The 20702-nt window shown below is 37.1% G+C and overlaps 2 protein-coding genes across 7 annotated transcripts in view; both read right to left on the bottom strand.

Moving 5' to 3' along the window:
- LOC120259439 (probable inactive ATP-dependent zinc metalloprotease FTSHI 5, chloroplastic) overlaps window positions 1–12026 on the bottom strand; it is a 31809-nt gene extending 19783 nt beyond the window's left edge. For 3 of the 5 annotated variants that reach the window (XM_039267042.1, XM_039267041.1, XM_039267043.1), the window contains exons 1-9: window positions 10981–12026; window positions 9680–10148; window positions 9011–9211; window positions 8580–8873; window positions 8173–8442; window positions 7683–7772; window positions 1673–1804; window positions 974–1147; window positions 577–698 (exon numbers count right to left, since the gene is read on the bottom strand). In XM_039267042.1, the coding sequence (XP_039122976.1) occupies window positions 577–698; window positions 974–1147; window positions 1673–1804; window positions 7683–7772; window positions 8173–8442; window positions 8580–8873; window positions 9011–9211; window positions 9680–10148; window positions 10981–11810 (2582 nt within the window). In that variant the 5' untranslated portion in view covers window positions 11811–12026. The remainder of the gene's footprint in view (window positions 1–576; window positions 699–973; window positions 1148–1672; window positions 1805–7682; window positions 7773–8172; window positions 8443–8579; window positions 8874–9010; window positions 9212–9679; window positions 10149–10980) is intronic. The other 2 variants (XM_039267040.1, XM_039267039.1) reach the window with 1 other exon arrangement.
- Window positions 12027–12274: 248 nt separating this feature from the next.
- On the bottom strand, window positions 12275–16826 carry LOC120258356 (stearoyl-[acyl-carrier-protein] 9-desaturase, chloroplastic). Of its 2 annotated transcripts, XM_039265729.1 has the most exons (4): window positions 15383–16045; window positions 14929–15019; window positions 13609–14110; window positions 12275–13152 (listed from the first exon to the last, which is right to left on the bottom strand). In XM_039265729.1, exons 2-4 carry the CDS (start codon window positions 14970–14972, stop codon window positions 12592–12594), a joined length of 1107 nt encoding a protein of 368 aa, XP_039121663.1. In that variant the 5' UTR covers window positions 14973–15019; window positions 15383–16045; the 3' UTR covers window positions 12275–12591. The 2 variants fall into 2 exon arrangements, with proteins under 2 accessions (XP_039121663.1, XP_039121662.1); XM_039265728.1 differs by lacking the exons at window positions 14929–15019; window positions 15383–16045 and adding an exon at window positions 16592–16826.
- Window positions 16827–20702: the final 3876 nt, after the last annotated feature.

The following is a 20702-nucleotide window of genomic DNA, read 5'->3' as shown; positions in this document are numbered from 1 at the left end:
CCGTACAAGATGTACCTCATGTGACCACATGATTTACAATATTATTCAAAATACTTGAGACCAAAAGCAAATTCTTGGTATTTCTTTTACACATCAACAGGCTTCATAAAGTAAGACATGCCAAATTCATTACTATTCCACTTTTATGTATTTTTTTAGTAACCTGTACAAAAGACATGGAAATACAACACAACTTCCTAAATATTATAAGAGCGGCTACTGTCACATTTACAATTACAAGGCCACATTCCAGCCAATTCGCATGTGGAACCAAGGATAATTCAATGGCACAAACTATTTGGAAGCAAGTGTCTGTGGACTGAACCTCGATATCATCAACAGTTCCTATAGTATAACTTAGAAAATGTTTGGCATTCATATTCAATGCAAGTTATAATTTTTGTTCAAGTATTTCAAGGATGAAGATCAGAATACATAAATAAATTACTGACTTCTTTACCTTAAGTCTTGTACCAAAGATTGAATATGGTAATGAATCCTTGAACACAACTAGGTGTAAATTTACATTGCACATAGTAAAGTGCATTAGATTCTAGAAATCTAAATGATATTTACCCATCAAGTTCGACTAGAAGTTGATTGATGAATGCCTCATGATCTTGCTTCTTTGTGTGAATATATTGTCCTCGAACGCCAGCAAACTGATCGAAATCTTCAACAAAAATAATCACTGGTGCCTACGCAAATAAATTATATCATTATGTAGAAAAAGATATGACATACAAAGACACAAAATATCATAACAACCATAAATAAAGTGAATTAATACTAGAAGTAATAGCATGATTTAAAAAAAAAATCATAATAGTTAAGATAGTAAAATTTTCATAGAAAAAACATGCATCAAGAAGAAATGATTTAAGCACATCAAAAAACCTTTGATGGAGATAATATAATCAATTCTTGCCAAAAATATATCTATAAAAAACAGAGACAGGGAAAAGAGGGCAACCAAATCCCTAGCTGTCTGGAAAAGTTCTCTGACATTTGAAGCACTCTGGCCAACCCATAATCCAGCCTCTAGTTGCTGAGCTTTGATCTCAACAACAGGAACTTTTGCCTCTGCAGCTATGGCCAATGCAAGGGAAGTCTTTCCTGTTCCTCTCTCACCGACAATAAGGACACCCTAAAAACATAAGTACAGTTTTATAAAAAAAAAAAAAAAGCATTACAGAACTAACATCAGGAGGAGGCATGTCTGTTTTAATGATCACACCACTGCCGATCTTACTGAAATAATGCACAAAAAAGTTCAAAAACGGATTCTTTAGAATGCTAGTAATCAAATACAAATAATGATAGAAATGTGGGTACTGGTCCTAGGTCACTCCAACAAATCTTAGACTGGGGAGGCCCACAATCCAACTCCAAGGGCTCTCACACAATAACAAGTATACACTTCTCTTGACCTTGAGACTAGACATCAATAATATAAGAAACAAAATAATAATATCAAAGCCAAAGCATAACTAGAGTTAAAAAACAATTATAAAAAATTTTCGTTGAATAATGTAATCAAAGGACCAGAAGAGTAATCATCAAAATTTATTTGAGATATTCTGAGAAGGTAAACCACAAAAGACACAAGACAAAATGATGCCTAGAATGATTAAGCAAATATGTTCAATAAGGATGACTGAGAAAACCATACCCGAGGTGCACGAGCTCCTTTTTCCTGGAAAGCTGTGGGATTTTGTAAACAGGTCACAATATCATTGATTTCTTCTTTCATAGAGTCAACACTAGCAAAGTCACTCAAGCGTATTGGTGGATTTTTCACCCTCTGAAAAATTATAAAAATGAATAAGATAAGCTTTCAGTGAAAGTTATGATTAGTTCTTAAGGAAAAAGAATGAGAGAAAGGCTCAATTTGATTTATGCAAAATTAGATTACAATAGGTTACAATAGGAGGTTTATATACACATATGACAACCTAAGAATCAGCAACAAAATCTCTTACAAATCTGGAAACAGACTGTCTGAATTTACAGCTAATCAAATCTCCAAAACAGGAAAATATTTTACAATAAAGCTTTTCCAAAATAGTCCACATAATTTGACACTCCCCCTCATGTCATGGCAAAATTTCTCGGCAACGGGCCACGTCGGGCCAAGTTTCTAAGCAAAGAGCCACGTCGGTGCAAGTTTTCTAGGCAAAGTGCCCCGTCGAGGAGAGTTTTCTAGGCAACGAGCCCCGTTGGGGCAAGCTTTCTAGGCAGCGAGCCCCGTCGGGGCAAGTTTTCTAGGCAGCGAGGCACATTGGGGCAAGTTTTCTCGGCAGCAAGGCACGTCGGGGCAAGTTTTCTCAGTAAAGAGCCATGTCGGGGCAAGTTTTCTAGGCAACGAGCCATGTCGGGGCAAGTTTCTAGTGAATGGATATCTTCCATTCCAAGCTTGCTAGTTATGTCTTGAAACATGAGGTTTGGCAGGCCCTTGGTAAGAACATCAGCCAACTGATCCTTTGAAGAAACAAATGGAGTACAAATTAAGCCACTTTCGAGTTTTTCTTTATTAAAGTGCCTATCAACTTCTATATGTTTCGTCCTATCATATTGCACAGGATTGTGAGCTATACTAATAGCAAATTTATTGTCACAGTACAACCTCACTGGTCCTTCCCACTTTATCTTTAAGTCATCCAGTATAATCTTCAACCACATCAATTCACAAATTCCCACTGCCATTGATCTAAATTTTGGCTCCGCAGTTGACCTTGCAACCATATTTTGTTTTTTACTTCTCCACGTTACAAGGTTCCTTCCTACAAATGTAGGGTAACCCGAGGTTGATCTTCTATCATTTAATGATCCTGCATAATCGGCGTCAGTGTAGGATTCAAGAGTCATGCATTCTCCTTTTTTGAACAAAATACCTTTCCCAGGATTGCCCTTCAAGTATTGCAGAATTCTGTGAACTGCCTTGAGATGCATTTCTTTAGGATTGTGCATGAATCTGCTCACAACACTTACAGCAAATACAATATATGGCCTCGTATGCGTCAAATAAATCAGTCTGCCAACAAGTCTCTGATAGGAACTCTTATCAATTGTTGCATCTTCAAGTGCCATACATAGTCCATGGTTGAAATCAATAGTTGTATCCACAGGTTTACAACCTAACTTCCCTGTCTCTTTCAACAAGTCAAGTACATACTTCTGTTGTGAAACATTTTGAGTGAGCCACTTCAATACCAAGTATTTCAATCTCCCAAGCTCCTTGATATCAAATTCCTACAGAAGTCATTCCTTTAAGTTTTGCATTTCTTTAGTATCATTGCTTGTAAGTATCATGTCATCTACATACACCAATAATGCAGTCACTTTCCTTAAATCAGAGTGTCTCACAAATAAGGTATGGTCTCCTTGGCTTTGCTTGTATTCTAAGGCAATCATAACCTTGGTGAGTCTTCCAAACTAGGCTCTAGGTGATTGCTTGAGCCCATAGAGCGCCTTTTTCAGCTTACATACAATACCTTCTTTAGATTCAAAGACAGGAGAAACTTCCATGTATATCTCTTGTTCCAAATCTCCCTGCAAAAAAGCATTTTTAACATCAAACTGTTGTAGATCCCATCCAAAATTTGCAGCCAATGACAACAAAACTCGCACCGTGCTCATCTTTGCAACTGGTGCAAACGTCTCGAGATAATCGATGCCATAGGTTTGAGTATACCCTTTGGCAGCCAACCTCGCCTTGTATCTTTCAATTGAACCATCAGACTTGTACTTTACAGTAAACACCCATCTACATCCAACTGGTTTGACCCCTTTCGGCAACTTAACCTCCCATGTATTAGTCTTCACAAGTGCCTCCATCTCCACTTTCATAGCATTTTCCCATTTCTTGTCTCTTAGTGCCTCAGATATATTTCTTGGAATGGTTATGGTATGGAGATTACTTAGGAAGGCTTTATGACTTTGGGAAAAGTTTTGGTACATCAGAAATAGATTCATTGGATGTTTGGTGCAAGCTCTAGTTCCTTTCCTGAGTGCAATAGGTAGGTCTGCATCATTTAGTTTTTCATGCTCATCTAGGAGTTGGCTAGGTTTGTCTAATGGTGGTTGACTTTTTGAGTTTATGATATCAGTTTCAGGAACCTGAATAGTAGCACGAACAAGAAATTGTAGCTGCACAGATTGAGGAATACAAACTTTCTTCCTGAAATAATGCTTCAGTGGTTGATTATTGTCTTGGATTCCCGTATCTGATTCTAATGTATTAACAAAAGGTACAGGTGGAGTTGTAGCAGATGCTGGATTTGGAAGAGACTTAGATGAGATAGATGGTATAGACACGGGCTCAAAAGAAATGGGCTGAATTTCTGATTTAGTTGGAAATTCAAGAAGAAACAAGTCCTTCGCTTTATCTTTGACGAAATTCTCCTCCGGAGGATAGGTATGTTGAAAGAATGACTCATTTTCGACGAATGTAACATCGGCATTCACCAAAAAAAATTTTGTGAATGGATGGAAACAATTATATCCCTTTTGGGTAGACGAATAACCGATAAAGACACAACGAAAAGCACCTGGATCAAGTTTCCCCCTGTTTTGAGAATGGACATGAACATAGGCAACGCTACCAAAAATTCTGGGAATGAGGTTATTAGAAGCAGAGAAGTTAGGGAAAAAACTTGTAAGAATCTCAATGGGACTTTTGAAATTAAGAACCCTTGTGGGAAGTCTATTGATCAAATGAGCAGCTGTTAGAACAGCTTCCCCCCAATATTGTTTAGGAACGTGTTTGTGAAACAATAGGGCTCTAGTAATCTCCAAAAGATGGCCATTTTTCCGTTCGGCTACCCCATTTTGTTGTGGTGTATTGACACAAGAAGACTCGTGTATGATTCCTACTTTATGGAAAAATGGAGAAAGGATTTGATTGAAGTGATCTTTGGCATTGTCTGAAAGAAATCGTTAAATTTGTACATCAAATTGTGTCTTGATCATGGTATAAAAATTCGGAAAAACATTACCAACATCATATTTATTTTTTATCAAGTAGATCCTCGTTACTCGAGTACAATCATCAATGAATGAAACAAACCACTTAGCACTAGAAATGTTTGGAACAGTTGAGGGGCCCCAAATATCATTGTGAATAAGAAAGAAAGGATAGAGAGCTCTTGTATTACTTATTGGAAATGAGACATGTTTGTGTTTGGCAAGTTCACAATCATTGCAATAGAAAGACTCTAGATTGGACCCTTGGAACAATGAAGGAAACATTAACTTAAGAACACTAAAGGAAGGATGACCTAAACGACGATGATAAAGCCAAATTTTATTGTTGTTTGACATGACCGACTCTGAGAGAAATGTAAACTTTAGCTCTTACACTTTGATTTTCCAGGTAATAAAGACCATCCCTCTCACTAGTATGTCCAATCTTCCTCTTCATGCCCTGTTCTTAAAAGACACAATGTGATGGAAAAAACGTTACACTGCAATTGGAGTCTTTGGTAAGTTTTTGAATAGAAACCAAATTTGCAGACAATCTCGGAAGATGAAGAACATTTTTAAGGGTGAGGAAATTATTCATATAAATGTCTCCTTGGCCTGCTACGGTGGTAACTGATCCATCAGCAATAGTTATCTTTCAGTGGCTAAAGCATGGTATATAGGATGTGAAAAATTTAGAGGTGTAAGTCATGTGGTCAATGGCTCCAGAGTCGATCACCCAAGTAATTTTTTCTAAGACACTAATAGCACAAGAAGAGGAAGAAATACCTTAAAACGCCAATGAACAAGTACCTGCCGTAGAAGGTTTCTCCAGTGCCTCCAATAGACTTCTCAATTTGTCAATTCCTTGTGAAATTTTTATGTTAGATCATGTGAACCTGAACCTCCTTCATCATGTGGTTGAATGCTCGCAACATGTGCTTGTCCTCTGTCATTATTGGTCCGGTTGGGTCTCCCGTGAAGCTTCCAGCAACGATCTTTGGTATGGCGATGTTTTTTGCCGTATGTGCAAAAAAGTGAATCCCTATTGAAAGACTTGGGTTGATGGGCTGGAACAAAAAATGAAATAGGGTTGGTTTCTTTTCCTTCAGTAGCCTTGACAACTTTGGACACCATGGCAGATCCGTCTCCTCCATCAGTTTCCATCATAACACTTCTTTTACCTTCCTCAGCACGGATGATCGAAATTGTTTCATTTAATGAGGACAAGTCTGGTTTCCCAAAAATCTGTACTCTGACAGCATCAAACTCAACATTGAGACCAGCAAGTAGGGGTGTAATCGATCGAGTTCGAGCCGAGCAGTAGCGAGCTCGAGCTCGACTGAAAATTTGGTAATCGATACTCGGCTTGAGCTCGATCGAGTATTTATTTTATAGCTCGAGCTCGACTCGGTACACAAATCGAGCTACTCGAGCTCGCTCGATTAAGCTCAAAAAAGCTGAAAATAACCATAAACATTATGCTCGAGCTCGACTCGAGCTCGAAAGTTTTTCCCCTTGATTTTTATCAAATAAATCTAATATTATATATATACATACATGCTCGATTAGGCTCGCAAGCACTCGAGCCAAGTATCACAATACTCAAACTCGGCTCGCTCGACTACTCGAGCTACTTGAGCTCGAGCTCGGCTCGACTGTGACCGAGCCGAGTTCGAGTTTTCACCGAATCAAGCCCGAGTAGCTTGTGAGTAGAGGTGTATCATTTACACCCCTACCAGCAAGGAAGTCATAGATACGTTCCTTCTCAACAAATCGCTTTAAAATCGCTGCATCTTCACTACAGCGCATCTGAATGCATTGATAGTGGTCTATCTCCTGCCACAGGCCTTGCAAAAAACTCGAAGATTCTGTGACGGTTCTTGCTCCTTGTTTGGCCGCTTGAATCTGTCTCAACTTCATAAATCTGGGCCGCATCATTGACCTTGGAATATGTTTGTCGGATAGCATTCCAAATTTCTTTGGTGGATTCGAGAAACATGCATGTATCGCTGATCTCTGGTAGCATCGAAATCCATAACCAAGACATTACCATTGAATCTTGTTCATCCCATGCAGAAAACTTCGGATCATTCTTTGAAGGACCTGTGCCTATTAAATGGCTTAATTTCCCTCGAGCCTTCAAGAAAGTCCGAACAAGCTAAGACCATTTCAAATAATTCTTTCCGTTCAATCGATAAGCTGCCTGAATATTTTGCAAGTCTCCGGATTGGATAGCGAATACACTCTCTGTTACAAGAGCATCCGATGTTGCTGTGGTTTCCATGGATTCATACATGATTAAGAGAAAATCAAAAAGATTGACTAGAAAGAAGAGAGAATGGACAAGTGGAACGGGAGAAAGGAATTCGGCCAGACAAGAAAAGAATGAACTTGAGAAAAAAACTCAGAAAGAAACCTAAATCTCTGATATCATAAGGAAAAAGAATGAGAGAAAGGCTCAATTTGATTCATGCAAAATTAGATTACAATAGGTTACAATAGGAGGTTTATATACACATATAACAGCCTAAGAATCTGCAACAAAATCTCCTACAAATCTGAAAATAGACTTTCTGAATTTACAGCTAATCAAATCTCCAAAACAAGAATATATTTTACAATAAAGCTTTCCCAAAATAGTCCACATAATTTGACAGTTCTAAATAGAGAAAACCATGATATCATGATCAAATATTAAGCTACTGTCACTATCATACCTTCATCTGATCAAAAGCTGATCTGATCGGATCAATGCCCTCCTTTTTCCTCCTAATTCTTCTATTAAACTGAAATTGACGATAAGTTTTCTGCAGATAGACATAATAAAGGCATAAAATTAGCTCAAACTCCACCACGAAACTGAAGATTTAATACACATGAAATGGCTACCTGTTTATAATAAAACATGAGAAATCATGTTGTAGACCCAATTAATGTTCAATTTCATAATGCAAGTGAAAACAACAAAAAAAAATTTAAAGATGAGTTCAACCACCAAGGGCATTAAACAATGCTGTACAGATTACATTGACCACAGTAGTAGGTCAGTAAATACCAATTTCCAATCAATCCTGATATTTAACTTCAGAGTTTTTAATAATTTCACTTGTAAGTGAAATGAACTTTTCTCGCCCATTGTTACCTATAGCATAGCTCATCTAAGGTATGAGAGAACAACAATAAACATGAAAGGCAGAAAATGTTTACCAATCTTCTTAATTTCCATAAATTTGGATCCCTGCGCCAAGGTCCATAACCAAGAAGCCTTGGTACTTTTCTGGTCAGGTAGCGTAGCACATTAAATATAACAAAACCATAAATCATGCTTCTTATAAAAAACCAAAGGTACCATCGGATGGTATCTCTTTTTCTAGCTTTGTAATTCATTTCAGCTTCTGACTGCCATTTCAAGAACCACGTTGAACCAACAGCTTGATCTACTTCTTCAGGCCATACCATTCCTAAGCTCAACCTTACCTAGAACATAGACAAATAAAAAGCTGATGGATAAGTCCATCGTTTTCAAAAATGAGACCTTGAATATGCAAAAGAAGAGCTTATCTTATGTAAAAAAGCTAAAAAAATATATTTTAGCAAGTTTGTCTTTTCATTACCGGCTTCGGAATAAAAAGCTCTATAAGAGGAAAACCAATGGTCACCATAAGGTCATCTGTTATATTCTTTATTTTAGAGAATCCCCATCCTCTGATATATGACATGACCCCTAAATTCCAAAATCCATTTAAGCATTGATATGAGAGCCTTGAAGCAAGAAGAAACTGTTGGTGGATATCTAATTCTGAGAATGAAATCCACATCACTTGGACAGTAGTTGGAATGCCACAGGCGAGCATTTTAGTATAGAGGCCATCAAAGCCTCCAAAATCTTCAAAGAGTAGATCGAGTTCCTGCATCAATCATCACATGTATGAGAAAAGGAAAAGGAAAAGGAAAAGGGTAAGAAGCAAATTATCAGAATCAAACACAAGATAACTTCATAAAACATATGAACTGAAACTGGCTTTAAATATAGATAAGCAAAAACCTTGATATCAACAAGATATTCCTTATCATCACCCTTAAGTGCAATATACATGACAGCCCAGTCATGCCTAATGCGAGCACTTTCAATTAGCTTCTTTGAAATAATATATGGAACTGCCACTGGATCAATTTCCCATCTATTCCTTTCATCATTGTACCATGTCCGAGTCATGACTCTCTCTCGATCCAAAAGGATACGTTCCTACAATAAAAATCATACAAGGAAAGTTGAATGGTCTAGAAACCAAGTTTCACCAAATAAGAGAGACTGAGCAGCATGATCATATGTTACGGCAATTCTAAAAACGACTAGGAGTGAAATACTTCAGAGTCAAGCCAAATAACTCTTGATAAAGGGCATAGTGAACTATAATGGAAAGAGAGTAAAATAAGCCTCTTGAAAAACAAATGGATGAACCCAAACAGCAATGCAAACAATCTCTCACATAATTAATTTCAAATCCATCACCACTGTGTAACAAATAATATTGCAAAACACAAACTAGACCAGAATTGAGCACTTTCAAAACAGTAGGTAAGTTGGAGTCACACACACACATGCATCTCATGCACTCACAAGCACGCATATATACAACTGGTCCTTAGTCTAAGATGCGACAATGTGCATCAAGATGGACAATTGCATACAGAAAAGAATAACAAGGATCACCTGTCTATTAGCAATGTACTGCTTATAATATTCCTCGTTCTCTAGCAAATCCTTTTTCAAGTTGCCTTTAGCTTCTTCACGCCACTTTTTCCACCCATTGAATAAGTGAAGACTGGCAGCCTTTGGAACAACAACTTCTTTCGCTCCAAACATCCATTTCAACTCAACTTCTGGAAAGCCCTTCAGAGCTTCTTCTGGTGTGTGCACCAAAAAACGCTTTTCATCTCCAAATTTCTTTAACTTTTGTCTGAAATGGGCTTCAAGGTTTGTTTGCATATGCTGTGACTCTTCAAGTATTCTTTTCACATTTATGGCAAAACTTTGAATTGTATCATTTTCAAAAATTTCAGAATGTTCAGCTTCCAAAACAGTCGGCAAGAGCAACTGTTCCCAGTAGTCTTTATGTGCATTTTCTAATTCTTTCTGAATGTCGTATTTCGAGAGCCTACTAGAATAGCTCATTGGCTGCCTGCAAGAAGCAATGCAAGAAAAAAATATATATTATTCTATGGTTATAAAAAATAAAGGATATGAAGACATAGAACAGGACGAACAAATGGCCCTTCCAATTGATTGCATGATTTCAGACCTCCATCATCTAGCACTGAGGATATTTTCTTATAGACTTTCTATAATATCTAATAGAGTTTTGGTTTTGCAAAATACATCACTAATGACAGGAATAAATGTACATCTTGTGACAGACTAGTTTAAAACCAGAGGCAATTGGCACATAATGAAGCTTCATGAAATATTACACTTTCATAGTTAAAGCTTTTCCAATAATTTGAAGGCAACAACGATGGATTTGAGTTGCAAGCACTAGTGCTTCAGCATGATCATTTGTAATAAGGCATTAACCTCAATACCATTAAAAAATTGTTTACCGGAGTCTAGAACTAGCTTTCAAGAAGTCTGAAAGAATGAGAAAGATGGCAATATGATACTTTGGGAGGAATGACGCTAAAAGTATAATGTCAAGGGGGATGTTAAAATCAAAATTGATGGTGAGAAGGCAGAGTTAGGAGGATGGGTTTTCCTCAACTCATTTGTGATGGAAAAAAAAAGCCAAAAAGGTTTCTTCGTTTCTTTTTAACACAGCTTGAATTTGTAGTGTTCCATAGTTCAAGCAACTAATCAATCAATTAAAAAAATAAAAAAAAGAAGGGTCCAAGCAAACAAAGCTACAAATATGCACTCAGCCTTCATGATGGAAATGGCACGTTTTATGGACCTGAAAGAGGCATAAATTTTGCATATGGTGCATATATCACATACGAAAAGAAAGCTTAAGAAATTACTCTGCAAGATCGCCATCTTTCAACTGAATCTTACACCGGTCAACCAAGATGTCACATTCTCTCTCAATGAATGACAGCTCCCGAATTGCCACACTGTATGTCATCGTCTCCTTCCTCAAAATCCTATCTTCAATCTCCCCAACCTTCTCCCACAACAGATTGTACTCGTCCTCTGCAACGCTCATCATCTCCTCCAACTTCTCCACCTTCTCCTTTGCCTCCCCAATACCCCCATCCACCTCATCCTCCTTCAAAATCCTATCCCTCTCCTTCCTCGCTGCAAACCCCATGTCCAACACCTCCCCCGATTTCTTAATAACCTCCGCCTTCTCCCTCTTCCATTCCCTAACCTCCGCGTTCAACTTTTTCAAAACCTCTCCCTGAATCTCACGCCTTTTCTTCTTCACCATCTTCAACGCTTCACGAACCAAATTCATGTCCCCATTTCCAGATTTCACCTCTTCGATCCCACGGAGGAGGTCCGAGACAACGGCAAGGAGTCGCCTCGTGTAGCCGGAGAATTCATGATCCCCGTTTTTAATCTCCAATTCGTCCTCGATGGTCGAGGTCACAGTCGGGGCAGCGATGGCCGGAAGTGGGCCGGCAACGAATGGCGAGAAAGAGACGGTGGCGGAGAAGATAAGAATCGCAAGAGGTTTCCGAGCAAGATCAAGGAGTTGGAACTTGGGGTTCGGGGGAGTTCGAGACGTTGAGACGATGGTATGGAAGGAAGAGCGACGGGATTTGGAGAGGAGAGAGGGGGGATGATGTGAGGGATTGAAGAGGATAATGGAGGAAGAAAGGAAGGGAGAGCGGAGGGCGGAGTCCATGGAGGAAAGTGCCGTACTATGGCTTGGTCGCCATTGATGCGACTCGGAGAAGCTCCGGAGCTGGACGAGGATGCCGAGGGGTTTTAGAGATATGGTCCGCAAATTTGCCTAAATACACCTCAAGAAAGTTTAATTTCAAAGAGCCCCTTTCTTTGAAGTTGTTTCAAATTGTCTGTTTATCCTGCAACTCAGACAATGCAACGGAACTAATGACAATTACCAAGAGAATTTTTTTTTTGTTTTCCTGCGCACACCATTGTAGATGATGGCAATAAGCAAATATCGGTCGGTCACTGTTCAAGTAAATTAAAAAAACCAAAATGCTTACCTTTCAGCAAAACCAGGAAAGCAAAGAACTTTATAAGAAAACAACCCAAACGGCCAAAAGCCACAAGAGGGCCAGACACATGGTTACCCAAACTACTTATTTCCAGATTTAACCAATGCAGCAAAACAAATATTAATGATGAGCACATGCAACACAATTTACTCCATCGGATGCTACAAGGAAAGAAAGTGTTATTACAGACTTTGACAACAGAACACCTCCTATGGCAAATACCATCTCCTCCAATACATCCATTAGTCTCATAGAGTATCTACAGCCAACCAACAGCAACCCAGAATAACAACCTTTGACAGTACAGATGAAACCATGCATAAAAAGATAACATAGTACTTTTGCCTTAAAACTACTTTCCAAAACCCTGTATACTAAAAAACTAGGACAACACAAACTATCAAACCAAAACTCATTCTTTCTTCTATTTTCCTCAGTTGCTCAAAGCTGCACTTCCCTGCCATGGATCCAGCTGAAGGATTTAGTGGGAGCTCGATTTGCCCTCCCCTGAGCTCTTTCTTCTAGTCTTCTGATTCTGGGCGCCAGGGCGCAGACAAAGTCTTGGGCCTTGTTACCCTCCCCAGAAAGGCCAGTCAGGTCACCCACCTTCCACCTGTCCACAAGAAACTCGAGTATATCAGCATAGTCCTTGGCAGTGTACACACCCAAGCGCTGTGCAACGGCTGAGAAGTGCTCGAACAGGTTGTCATCAATGCCATCGTACATCAGATGAGCAGGCATTGAGATCCTCTTCTTCATCATATCAGCAAAAGCAAGCACAGTGCCATCTGGGTCCATCTCAAACAGCTTCTCTACAATCTTAGTATATGCAGTCTCATGGCGCTTCTCATCTGCAGCAATAATCCCACATATCTGAGCTAGCTTTATGTCTCCATGTTCTTTCGCGTGCCTTGCAGTATTCCCATGGGAAATGAAGGTTGCCCGTTCTTGGAATGAGGTGTAGATGAAACCAAGGTAGGGGCTATTTTCTGTTCTTGGGTCCTAATAGCAGACAGCAAAAGAAGCCATCAAAAGTTTGAATCATATATTATCATCTCTGATTTTGTCAATAAGGACTAACCGCGTTATCAGATGTGATGCTACAGTGATCAACAAGAATACACCTGTATCTTTATTTAAGCATTGATGCCGGTTATTAGCAGTGATATTCCACGTTTTATATTTACCTTTCATAAAATGCACTCCTCTAGATTGAAACACTAACGATACTCGCCAATCCTTAATCAGAAATTTTGAAACTACTGGTGGAGTAATTAATAGTTTCCTCAGATAATTTCCTAATATCTGAAACTAGTCAATAATAGGTTCACTGCACTTGGAGGATTAAAAAAATTTCTACACCAATAAGATTCAATAGTATCACAGGCAAGCAAAGGAAGCAAATTCACTAACAGCAACTAGCAGCAACTAACAGCGACTAAAACAGTTAGATCTTACCATTCCAGAACCAATTAGATATTGGATGGTTTTCTCTATTTGTTTCATGTCAACTCTCCCAGAAAGATAAAGGTACTTGTTCAGGAGGTCCCCATGTCGGTTCTCTTCAGCAGTCCATGCCCTTGTCCAGACAGCCCAAGAAGTAGGGCTTGCGCCTGTTTCATCCCTGACACCATCAAGGGTATTGAGCATTGTTTGATATGTAGGAAGAGCTTCCTCAGTGATCATGTCTCCGACCAAGCAAACAAAGTATTCATCGGGGATTTCTTTGGCCCTTTCTCTTAGTTCTTTAACTTCTTCATAAAATCCATCTGAGGAAGGATCTGGCAGGAAGTCCTGTGGCTGCCAGCACTTCTCCACAGACTTCAGATGCACCAAAACATTATTTTCTGCCCACTCCTCCAGTGATTTGAACATCTCAATCTTCTGAGGTGGCATGGAATGAGTGACTTGAACATGGACCTCACGAGGAGGAGTGAAGGGCTTTTTCAGATTCTCAACCCTGATATGATCACCAAAGATAAACAAATGTGAGCCTTGACATATTCTTTATAGTAATTTAGGATGAATAAAAAAAACTCATATTACAACGTTTGTTCTAATGAGAACATGCAAATAAAACCATAGATCTTAAAAGATAATAGAAACAATTATGAAAGCATCGTAAGAAGAAAATTTCAGTGGCTCACTACCTTATCTTTTGACAACACAGGGAATAAACAATTTTGAAGCTAGATGTCAGCATAGTGTAAATAATTAAAAGCAGAAAAGGTAAACTGAAGAACTCAATAATATAACCTTAGCTGCTCGGAAAATACTTAACAGTCCTAGAATATTCAAGAACTGCATCACTAAACAGAAGATAAGAAGAAAATAAAGTACTGGGAACATGGTATAGCACAAAACTAATTCTATTCCTAAAAGCTTCTATTTAAGCAACAAGGCTGCAGCTGTCCTTTCTGAGAAAATCCTAAAATTACATACAATGACTGAACATTCAATCCTAGGACCTGGGGTATTTCTAAGTCAGTGAATAGGCATTCTAGTCAAATATCAACCAAAGGGATAGTTTAGAGCCACATGTATGACAACATGTCATCTTTCAATATTTCAGAGCAATTCAAATTTATGAAGCTTATTAGGACATCTTCCCGCTTCTAGCATACAAAGAAGTTCATAGAGCATGTAAACGACCAACGTTTTTCATGACCTAAGACTTACCACATAAATATATGCCTATTCTCCTGGTAACAAAAAGCACTACTAACACACAGAAGAAAAAAAAATTCTATTACAGTTTCAATTTAGAGGTTTCTATACCAATGAACTTGCCCCAGGAAGTTGCTCCATTCATTGAACATCATGGTCTGTTCATTTTTCAAGAAGAAGATTCTATGGCCATGGATCGCAGCTCCGAGGAAGGTCAGCTCAACAAAAGGTGTAAATATACACACAAAAATAGAGATATGTTTTCTTTATTTTTTTCTTATTAATTCCTAACCAGGAAAGAATTTGTTCAGGAGAAAGGCAAGCCATCAAAAATGGATAAAAGAATGGGTAGCAGAGTAGGAAATTTGCCTTGGCAATCGGCAGTTTAAGTTCTAATGTAGAAAGGCTTTGCTTTTGATGCATGGTAGTTAGAATCTGTAAACTACCGGCAAATGGATATATCCTACAAGAGCTGAAAACACTACATCTCTGAAAGGTATGCAAAGCATGTTGAAAGCTTTAAAGATGGTCATCAGAATAAAAATTACAATGCATCCAAGGATACAGGTGGTGGCCTTAAAGGCATGGATGAAGAAACCAAAAGCTAATCCCTTGCGTAGATGATCATACAGTGAAACCAAGAAACCTGCATCAATTATGCCACCTCTTTTTCCATGCTCTGTACTAATAAGATCAACAATATAAAGTTACAGGCAAGTAATGATAATGGGAAGTATTCAACTGTGAATCACCTATGATTTTTCCCCCAAAATTCAGCTAATAATACCCCAAATTGAGTAATACAACCACACAGAAGCATGATCACAAAATTGAAGACACAAAAACATTAAGCTACTTTGGGACGGCCAACAACAAAGAATGTGGTTGGTTGCTCATAATAATGTGGGAAAAATCAAGCACAATATGGTATTCCAACCAATGGTAGACATTCATCTGGCATCAATCAGGCCATCAAACAAAACCCCCACGGTCCCAAATTAGAAAACAGTGAGATCAATGAGGAATTATGAAGAATTGTTGTAGGAAATACCACCTTCAACTAAGAAACACATATCACCAGCAGTCATGATGAAAATCTCAATTTGGATAAATAAGTATTCCCGCCTGATTCAAAATCTTTACAGTAGAACAATGGCATCATTAGCCAATAATATGAACACCAAAAGTTGGCAAAAAATTTTTTAATTGCATTCTACACATTCAAGACAAACAACTGAAAAATTACATCGCAATCCAGTGAAATCATTAAAAAATTTGAAAATAAAGTTGATGCTAGTCCATTAAGATGAGAAGCTAAAGCTATATATATATAAAGAATTTGATTGTGAATCAAAAGCAAAGAAAAAAAAAACCCAAAAGAAAAGGAAAGATTAAAAAACACACAGATCGAAGAAAAATCATAAAACATGAGCCCCTGGAAAAGGCATACTGATAATTAAAACCTATCAAATTTCCAGATCGCGTAAAGAAATCAAAAACAAATACACAATTTTTTTTTCCTCACATGCCAAAATCAAAGAGAAGAAATTACGAGAACCCAATTCAATTCACCACAAAACAAAAGTAACAACCAAAGAATAAAAGCATCCACAAACCAAATCAAGAAATCCACCCATCAAAGCACACCAAAAACATCAGAAACAATAGCACAAAACACATTTCACCAGCGCAATCAACAAGAAGCCACACAGAAACACAAAGTAACCAAAAAAGCCTAAACCAGAAAATAAAGCAGAAAAATAAAAAAGCTCACTTCGAGGAGGGAATGGTGGAAGCCATGGAAACGCGAGGAGATCTGGCAGCAGCCCTCTTGGGAGGGCAGGAGGAGAAGCAGAGGAAGGCCTCGGGCCTGAAGGCGAGCCTGGTAGAGGCCATGGATGAGGTCTGGAAGGCAGCCGCCTAGTGGTTCTCGGTTGAAGGGCGGAAGAGAGGAAAAAGGAGGCAGCTCTGTTTTATAGTGCTTGGGTGCTGAGGAGGAGAGGGAGAAACAGGTGGCGAGTAGGCTCAATTAAATCAGAACCACACTTGGGAATTGGGATGGCAACCATCCCATCTATTTCGACCAACTTACCATTTTGCCCTTTATTTCTTTTTCTTTTTTAATTTTAATTTGAGTTTTTATTTTTATTTTTTATTTTTGGAATAATGCAATGGTTGTACCAATAAGGTTCTTATTATTATTATTATTATTATTTTTTATCTATACCCTGCAAGAACATGAAATTTATGTATACCTTTATTAAATTCCTCTATTGACATATATTTTGAAAATCTAAGGATTCTCTATAGATTTATTAAAGAATTTCTTTCTTTTTTTTTTTTTGAATAATAGACGACAAACGGCCTTTTTATATAAATATAAACAGTACCAAACAGTACTGGAACCCGGATGTATAGTATATGTACAGTATGAGAATAGTATAAGAATCTCGGGTGAACAGAATTTTTTTTTTTTTGTTGACAATGTTAAAAATTAATTTGTAACTCTCGTTTAAATACCTTAAGTTTATTTTTTCTTTATAAAATCTTTATTTTTAAAATTTATTTTATAAATAATTATAACTCAAACTGTGAAAACATATTATATAAAAATAAATATATAATTTTTATATTTTATTAAAATGCATAAATATATATTTTATAAAAGATATTTTATTTATTTTTAGTTTATTAATATTAAATAATGATAGGTATCTGGTTAGACTTAATTAATGAGCTTAATATATATAATGGTGTTTCTTGAAAGGGGTATCCTTGAACATTGTCTTGCGGAAATATCTAACCACTGGCTTGTAGATGTATAACTCTCCAAGTTTGGTTCCTTATATTAATTATAAACTACCATGACTGGTCTCTTCTCACCCACTTTTAGACTACCAGAGGAACTGATGTGTCAAAAAGTCAAGTCTAATCTACATGAGACTTTTTTTCACTTGCAACAAAAAACATTTCTTAACAGTTTTAGCAATTGTCTTTTTCATCAAAACTTAGTCTAGATCTCAATGTTAAAATAAAACACTCTGCTCAATTTCTGTCTGGGTTAAACATAAAACAGAAAAAAAAAAAAATCAAATCAAGAGTTACTTTTCTAACTTTTTATTTTTCCTTTTGTTTAAGATGTAAACGCAAAATTGGAGTAGGAATTATGCATCCTTGTCCATCAATTAAAAAAATGTTCTGATTGATGCAATAAAAAGTTGGATTATATTTATATATTGTCTGTTTTCTAAGTTAAGATAAAAATATATATATTTTTTGTTTTTTTTTATGGGGGAGGTGGTTCAGGGATCAAATTAAACTGGTTTTTATGTGGTGTGTGTATATATATATATATATTAAAGAAAAAATTGGTAAGTATACATATAATAATCAACTTTTGTAAGGGTATAAATGATTAATTAATTAATTAATTAATATTAATCACCCCTTTTGGAATTTGGATTGGCGAGGAGGGGGCAAAATGGGGAAATTGATGTTTGGGCAATAGTGAAATAAAGTGGAAAAAGGAAGGCTTGTGTTAGATTTAGGCATGGTGGCAACTGGCAAGAAGAAGAGAAAGAGACGTAGTCCATTTGGCAGTGTTGCTTGAGTGCATGCATGCCTTCCATCTTTCTGCGCAGTCCCCACGGTGCCAACGCGCATGCTGTGTTCCTTGTGTTTTTGTATTATTCTCAAAAACTAATTCCAACTTGCAAACAAAACCACCCTTACTAAAATTTTCTTAAAACCAGGGAAACTGCCTTTGTATTGGACTCCCTCCACTTTTTATTTATTTCTTATTTAAAAAAAATAATAATAAAATAAATAAATAACAATGCATAACCACTATTACCCTACATATCTTTTGAACCGGAGAAGACCAAAGTTCAAGAGTTAAGAGGTCCGACCACGATCAGATATCTTTTGAACCGGAGAAGACCAAAGTTCAAGAGTCAAAAGGTCTGACCAAGGTCAAATTATATAGTTTGTACTTCTTTGAGGATGAGAGTGATGATTCTAACAAGCTTGTGTGGTTGTAGGCTCTTTGACCAAAAGTAATCAGATCCACAAATATTCGACCCGAATCCGAAAACAAAAAATTAATTAATAAATGAAATCTAATCCGGCAAGCATCGCGGGCCGTTATCGGTTTCTTCCTGTGATGATCTCTTGCCTCCCAACCATCCCTGACCCGCTTCCCACCAACATCGCCAGCGACGTTAGTTTCCAGTCATTTTCCTCCGGACCTCATCAGCCCGTCGCCCTCTGTCTCCTTAATCAAACCCGTACGTTGTCCCAGCTTAAACAAGCCCACGCTCACATCCTCCGCCATGGCCTCGCCCACCACTCCACCATTGTCGCCAAGATCACAAGTGGAGAACTGGAGATTGGAGAAGAATTGAGTGAAGATTGTTTCTTTTGCTTGATGGCTGAGTCAATGTGTCAATGATAATAGATATTAGGTTTTGAGGTTTTTTTTAATTGGTTGTTGGAACTGTGTGAACCGGCCTGGTTCATCTGGTTCTCAATTGAACTTGTCGATTCATCCGGGTTAAGGCCGGTTCTATATTTAAACGGTTTTGTGGACTGAACCAAACCGGCCTAGTACTGGATCCAGTCCGGCCAGGCCAACCCTGTTTTGACTACCTAGCTATTACCTAATGGTATCTCATTAAAATGGTGAATGAGTAGTTTAGAGATCGAAACACCTTGGTATTGAAAATGCGTAATACCTAAACATGGTTTAAAAAAAAAAAAAAAAATCACTATTCATTAGATTCCCCCAATATTTATTTTGAAAGTTTACAAAATTATTTTTATTATTGTAGAGTAATGATCCATGATATATTATCTTAAATGTGCATGTGGTATGTCATCATTATCAAATATATTAACCCACCCAATATGAGTAATTGACCCACCTCTGTACTATAAATAACAATATATTAACTTTATATTCATTCCCCTCTCATGTGGACCATGCAAAGCTATACATATATATTTATATATATATCCTTGTGGTTAATATTTGTCAATTTTTTTTCCTTTTTGATATAAATATATATAGAGAGAGAGATAAATAGTTTTGCTCTAATTCTTTTTCCCATTATGTTGCATGTGAATCATTTTTTTTATTAATCATATAATAGATTAGAAAAACATTTTAAATAAGGCTTTCTTGTTTTTTTATTTTTGTTTTTTTAAAATGGATTCAGTTAGTTGTACGTAGCTATCATTTGAAATATTTGAGTGCGATAAAACACTGACTATAAATGTATATTATATATGCATTAGATTTGATGATCAGATTAGAAGATAGAGTAAGGACAACGATTTTTTTTAGGTGGATATTCCCATATAAATATGATCCACCTTTAATTTAAAAAACAAAAAAACAAAAACAAATACAGTTTTCACAATAAACTTTTTTTTTTCTCTATTATGTTTCATAAAACAATAGATCAGATAAAAAAAAGGTCAGAGCAAAATATTTTTATAATTTTTTTAAAATTAATTGATATTTGGTAAAATGCAATTTTTGCTTTTTATGTTTTTTTTACAAATACAACAAGTTTAGTTAGTCACATACGGGCAAAGAATTAGTCATCTAGTTTGTACAACTTCATCTAGCGACACAGGATTCAAGTTGCAAGCTTAGACTCATACCGGAGATCCGTGCGTTTAATGAGACTTGAGTTCTGGACACCTGAGCATCTGATAAAATGGGTTTCTCAATGGCACCAATGCCATTGGGTTATGAACCTATTGTCTATGTCAAACTAAATCAAATGTATCTAATCGAACATATAATTACATAAAACACTTGATATTGACCTCAAAATCAAAATGCTTGCATGATGTAATCGAAAATGTGAAAATAAGGT

This window comes from Dioscorea cayenensis, chromosome 4 (genome assembly GCF_009730915.1).
Source record: "Dioscorea cayenensis subsp. rotundata cultivar TDr96_F1 chromosome 4, TDr96_F1_v2_PseudoChromosome.rev07_lg8_w22 25.fasta, whole genome shotgun sequence".
Lineage (NCBI taxonomy): Eukaryota > Viridiplantae > Streptophyta > Magnoliopsida > Dioscoreales > Dioscoreaceae > Dioscorea > Dioscorea cayenensis.
Note: the sequence above shows the minus strand (reverse complement) of the source record. Positions and strands in the feature narration are given on the sequence as shown.